Source organism: Gossypium raimondii, chromosome 6 (assembly GCF_025698545.1).
Source record: "Gossypium raimondii isolate GPD5lz chromosome 6, ASM2569854v1, whole genome shotgun sequence".
NCBI lineage: Eukaryota > Viridiplantae > Streptophyta > Magnoliopsida > Malvales > Malvaceae > Gossypium > Gossypium raimondii.
The window spans coordinates 7,844,762-7,848,923 of record NC_068570.1 but is presented as its reverse complement, the minus strand read 5'-3'; the positions used below and the strand labels follow the sequence as shown (position 1 = coordinate 7,848,923).

Below are 4,162 nucleotides of genomic sequence, written 5' to 3'. Positions count from 1 at the left end.
TTAATTTTGTATGTAGTGACTAATTTCTGAATATGTCAAAATTGAAATGAAATTTTTGTAAATTTAAAGTTTAGAGGGATATATAAAAATATAATAATTGAAATTGGAATGAAAAATGAAGTTAAATTGTGAAAATTATAATACTAACAAGACTAAATTGAATGTGGAAAACTTTATATGCAGATTCCCAATTCCAAGCAAGAATTTATGTTTTGCATTTGAATTTTGTATATAAACATGAACAGAGAATGGACAAAATATAGCATTTGAACAAGGGCAAAATGTGGAGCAGCATTGTTACAAGACGAACAAATGGGCAGAAAAAGCGGCTGACATAGATATACCAAGTGGCCATAGTCTTTCTTTTTTTTTTTTTTAAAGAACTATCAATTTGTAAAAAAAGATAAAATATATTTAAAACGATGAGAGTAGTTGGGAAAAAAGTTCTAGTTTAAATACTTTAAATGTGAATTTGATTCGCTGAGACTTGTGAGTTTATTATTTTTAAATGTTTTCATAAGAAATTAAATAAATTTGTTTTTTTATTTGTTTAACCCTTTCACCAGTTTATTAGTGCATGTCTGGTGGAAATATCGCATGGGTTGTCTAGACAGTTTGAATGATGTTGATAATGTTGTTGCTCATCGATTGACAGAGGTAGGATTATAATCTAATACTCACTTGATTGGATTGTTAGATGATGATATTTATTAATAACTAAAGGATTATGTTGGTTTTTAGTTGTTTGAAGATGACATTTATTGATAACTAAAATGATTATGTTGGTTTTCAGAAGTACCAACCTAATCCATAAATAGGAATATTCATTATCAACTTATTTGTTTCTTTTTCTTTTATTTTGAGTACTACATTTCATCTCATTTCTATAACTCACAAGCTTGGATAAAAACAAGTCTGGTGCATATTAATTGTCAAAGGTTAAAGAAGGAACCCAATGGAGGACTACAAGAATGCCTCTAAACACATAGTGGTATTGGCTTTCCCCTTTGGCACCCATGCTGCCCCTCTTCTCAACATCATCCATCAACTATCGGATGCTTGCCCCAACACCATATTTTCCTTCCTTAGCACCCAACAATCAAACAACTCAAGCTTTCCCAACAAGTTTCACAAAATCAAGCCTTTTAATGTACGGGATGGATTACCTGAAGGGTATATATATAGGGGGGATCCTAATGAGCCCGTCGAGTATTTCCTTAAGGCAACACCTGGCAATTTTATAGAGGCTATAGGTGCAGTTGTGGCTGAAACTGGTAAGCCAATTGATTGTTTGATAACAGATGCGTTTTATGCATTTGGGGGTGATATCGCAGATGAGCTGAACATCCCTTGGGTGGTGCTTTGGACGGCTGCGCCCAGGACACTTTTCGTTCATGCTGAGACCGATTTTATTCGTCAGCTTGTAGGAATTAATGGTACGGATGAATGAATGAATGCATGCATGCATGCATACATATTTTATGTATTTCTTTATAGTTCTTTACTAGCTGTATGCTTAACTTAAAAGAGTATGATTCATTTATTTATTATAATTTTGTCATTTATATCTCATGATGTGCACGATGTTGCTTGAGTTGATGAGACGAACAATTCTAAGAATATTCTTAATATTGTAGGTTCTCAAGACAAATCACTTGATTTTTTTCCTGATTTTTCTGGTATACGTGTTTCTGACTTACCTGGTGGAGTAACTTGTGGGGACCTAGATGCCCCCATGGCTGCAATGTTGTATAAAATGGGATTAGAACTGTCACGCGCTACTGCAATTGCTGCAAATTCATTCGAAGATGTAGATAATAAAGTTGTCAACATGCTTAAATTAAAGTTCAATATGTTTCTCAACGTTGGTCCCTTCAATCTAGTATCATCAGTTTCTAGTTTCACAATTGATGACTCGCATTGCTGCTTGGATTGGTTGAGCAAGCACAAACCATCATCAGTGGTATACATCAGCTTTGGAAGCGTGGCAACACCACTGCCCCACGAGCTAGAAGCATTATCGGAGGCCCTAGAGGAAAGTGAGTTTCCATTTCTTTGGTCTTTCAAGGGAAATCCTGAAAAGCAATTGCCACCAGGGTTCCTAGAAAGAACGAGGTCGAGAGGGAAGATAGTTCCATGGGCTCCTCAACAGAAAATACTACAACATCCGTCGGTGGGGGTGTTTGTAAGTCATGGTGGATGGAATTCAATCTTGGACAGTATTGTCGGAGGGGTTCCTATGATCTTTAGGCCATTTTATGGAGACCAAATATTGAACACTCGAACTGTGGAGGTTGTATGGGGATTTGGGTTGGGGTTAGAGGGGGGAACATTGACAAAAGAAGGAACAAAGAAGGCCTTGAAGTTGATACTGTGCAGCGAACAAGGGAAGAAAATGAGAGAGAAAATCGGAATTCAAAGAGAGCGGGCTTACACGGCAGTAAAGCCCAAAGGTAGCTCAGTTGAAAATTTCAAAACACTAGTAAAACTTGTCAGTGACATCTAGTTAAGTGATCAAGTGCTTTAAGAGTGAATTTGGATGGGCGGTGCGTTTATCTGTGGTTAGTGTAAAAATAGCGGTGGCGGCAAGATTAGATATTGTAGTGATACTGTAGTGTGAGACAAAAAGTAAACTAAACGCACCACACCGCACCCAATTGCCCATCTAAACCCACCCTAACTTTATGTCAAGTGTTCAAGATGAACATCATTTTAGGTTCCCTCCCAAACCGCATTCACCATTCTATTTGTGATTGATGCTTTTCTCGGTTTAGGGTGGGTTTGGATGGGTGATTGGGTGCGGTGCGTTTAGTTTACTTTTTGTTTCACGCTACAGTATCTAATCTCACCGCCACCGCTGTTTTTACACTAACCGCGGATAAACTCACCGCCCATCCAAACCCACCCTTAGTTTCGGTATCCTGTGCCAAAATTTTGTTTTATTAAATTAGTCTTTGAGGTTAGGGATTGCAGTTGAAGCCTTTCCTCTGCCAACTTTTCTTTTAAGGCAAACCATATTTTGTATCATGTGTCATAAAAAAATAATCATGAGTGAAGTGATATGATAAATAATAATTAAATTAATATGAGATAATTAATAAATAAAAGAGTTTGATCTTTGTGTGATCTCTTTTACTCAAGTGATTGAAACTTTAAAAGAGTTACCTCTAAGCTATTCATAAATCTAAAAATTCTCCAAAAAATAAATTTTACAAACTCGAAACTTTTTTAAAAAATATCAACAACACCATATCGTAACTTTGTTTTAGCCCAATGCCCATTCCTATACCCAAACCCAACCCATTACATTTAAACAAAATAACACAATCCAATCTAACTGATTTTACAAAATAAAAAATCCAATCCCTTCCCAAATAAAATATTCAATTAATTGAATTTCTAAATTAACAAAACCTTGACATTAAACAAACCAAAAACCTAACCCATAATAAAAACTATTGATGCAACATCCCAGTTAGCCAATCACTGTTGATGATATCAACACGTAGCACAAGGTCGAAACTCCAGTCAATGCAATTACTGTTAGTTGCTTGGGTTGTTAATTAGTTAGGCTATTGGGCTGTTATCACTTGGTTTCCACCGACTTTAGTCTATTGCTGACTATAAATAGGTTAAAGTAATTGTTATTAGTAAGTTTTGAGCTTGATTTATTCATAATGAGATCAGTTTCTTTCTTATTACTTTGTTCTTGATTTTCGTTGATTCTTATTGTTTTTGTGATAGTTCATCATGGAATCCAAGCTTCTTGTTTGTGTGCTGTAATCCTTCGAATGGTGCTTATTCTTCCTAATTCTAGCTTCATGGCCATTGAATTCGTTGTTACGTTAAAGGTGAACTGGCATTCACCACCATGTTGGTTTTTTATCTAAGAAAGAAAAGATGGACAGATCAATTTTAGCAATCAAAATTGACTGCTTTATTTATTTATTTATTCCAAATCATATGTTTACATACAAAGTATACACTTAAATAGGAAAATTTTATCAACTACTACTTGACAAGTTGGCATGTCTAGGTACATGGGATCACTCATTGGTTGATTTCTGTATAGCCAGCACCGATTACATTAACCTATCAAATTAAAGATAAATAAAATAATTTGACAGCTTTTTAAACAAGTTGACAACTTTGACTTGTATCA

General features: G+C 35.2%; 1 protein-coding gene across 1 annotated transcript; it reads left to right on the top strand.

The window, feature by feature from the left end:
• Positions 1–955: 955 nt before the first annotated feature.
• LOC105772416 (flavonoid 3-O-glucosyltransferase) lies at positions 956–2,506 on the top strand. Its single transcript, XM_012593687.2, has 2 exons — positions 956–1,436; positions 1,638–2,506. Exons 1-2 carry the CDS (start codon positions 956–958, stop codon positions 2,504–2,506), a joined length of 1,350 nt encoding a protein of 449 aa, XP_012449141.1.
• The last annotated feature ends 1,656 nt before the right edge of the window (positions 2,507–4,162 follow it).

Excerpts from the sequence above, each read along its gene's own strand:
- LOC105772416 (XM_012593687.2), top strand. The coding sequence starts at position 956 with ATGGAGGACTACAAGAATGCCTCTAAACACATAGTGGTATTGGCTTTC. Across the intron at positions 1,437-1,637 it reads TCAGCTTGTAGGAATTAATG|GTTCTCAAGACAAATCACTT; the intron begins GTACGGATGAAT and ends TTAATATTGTAG.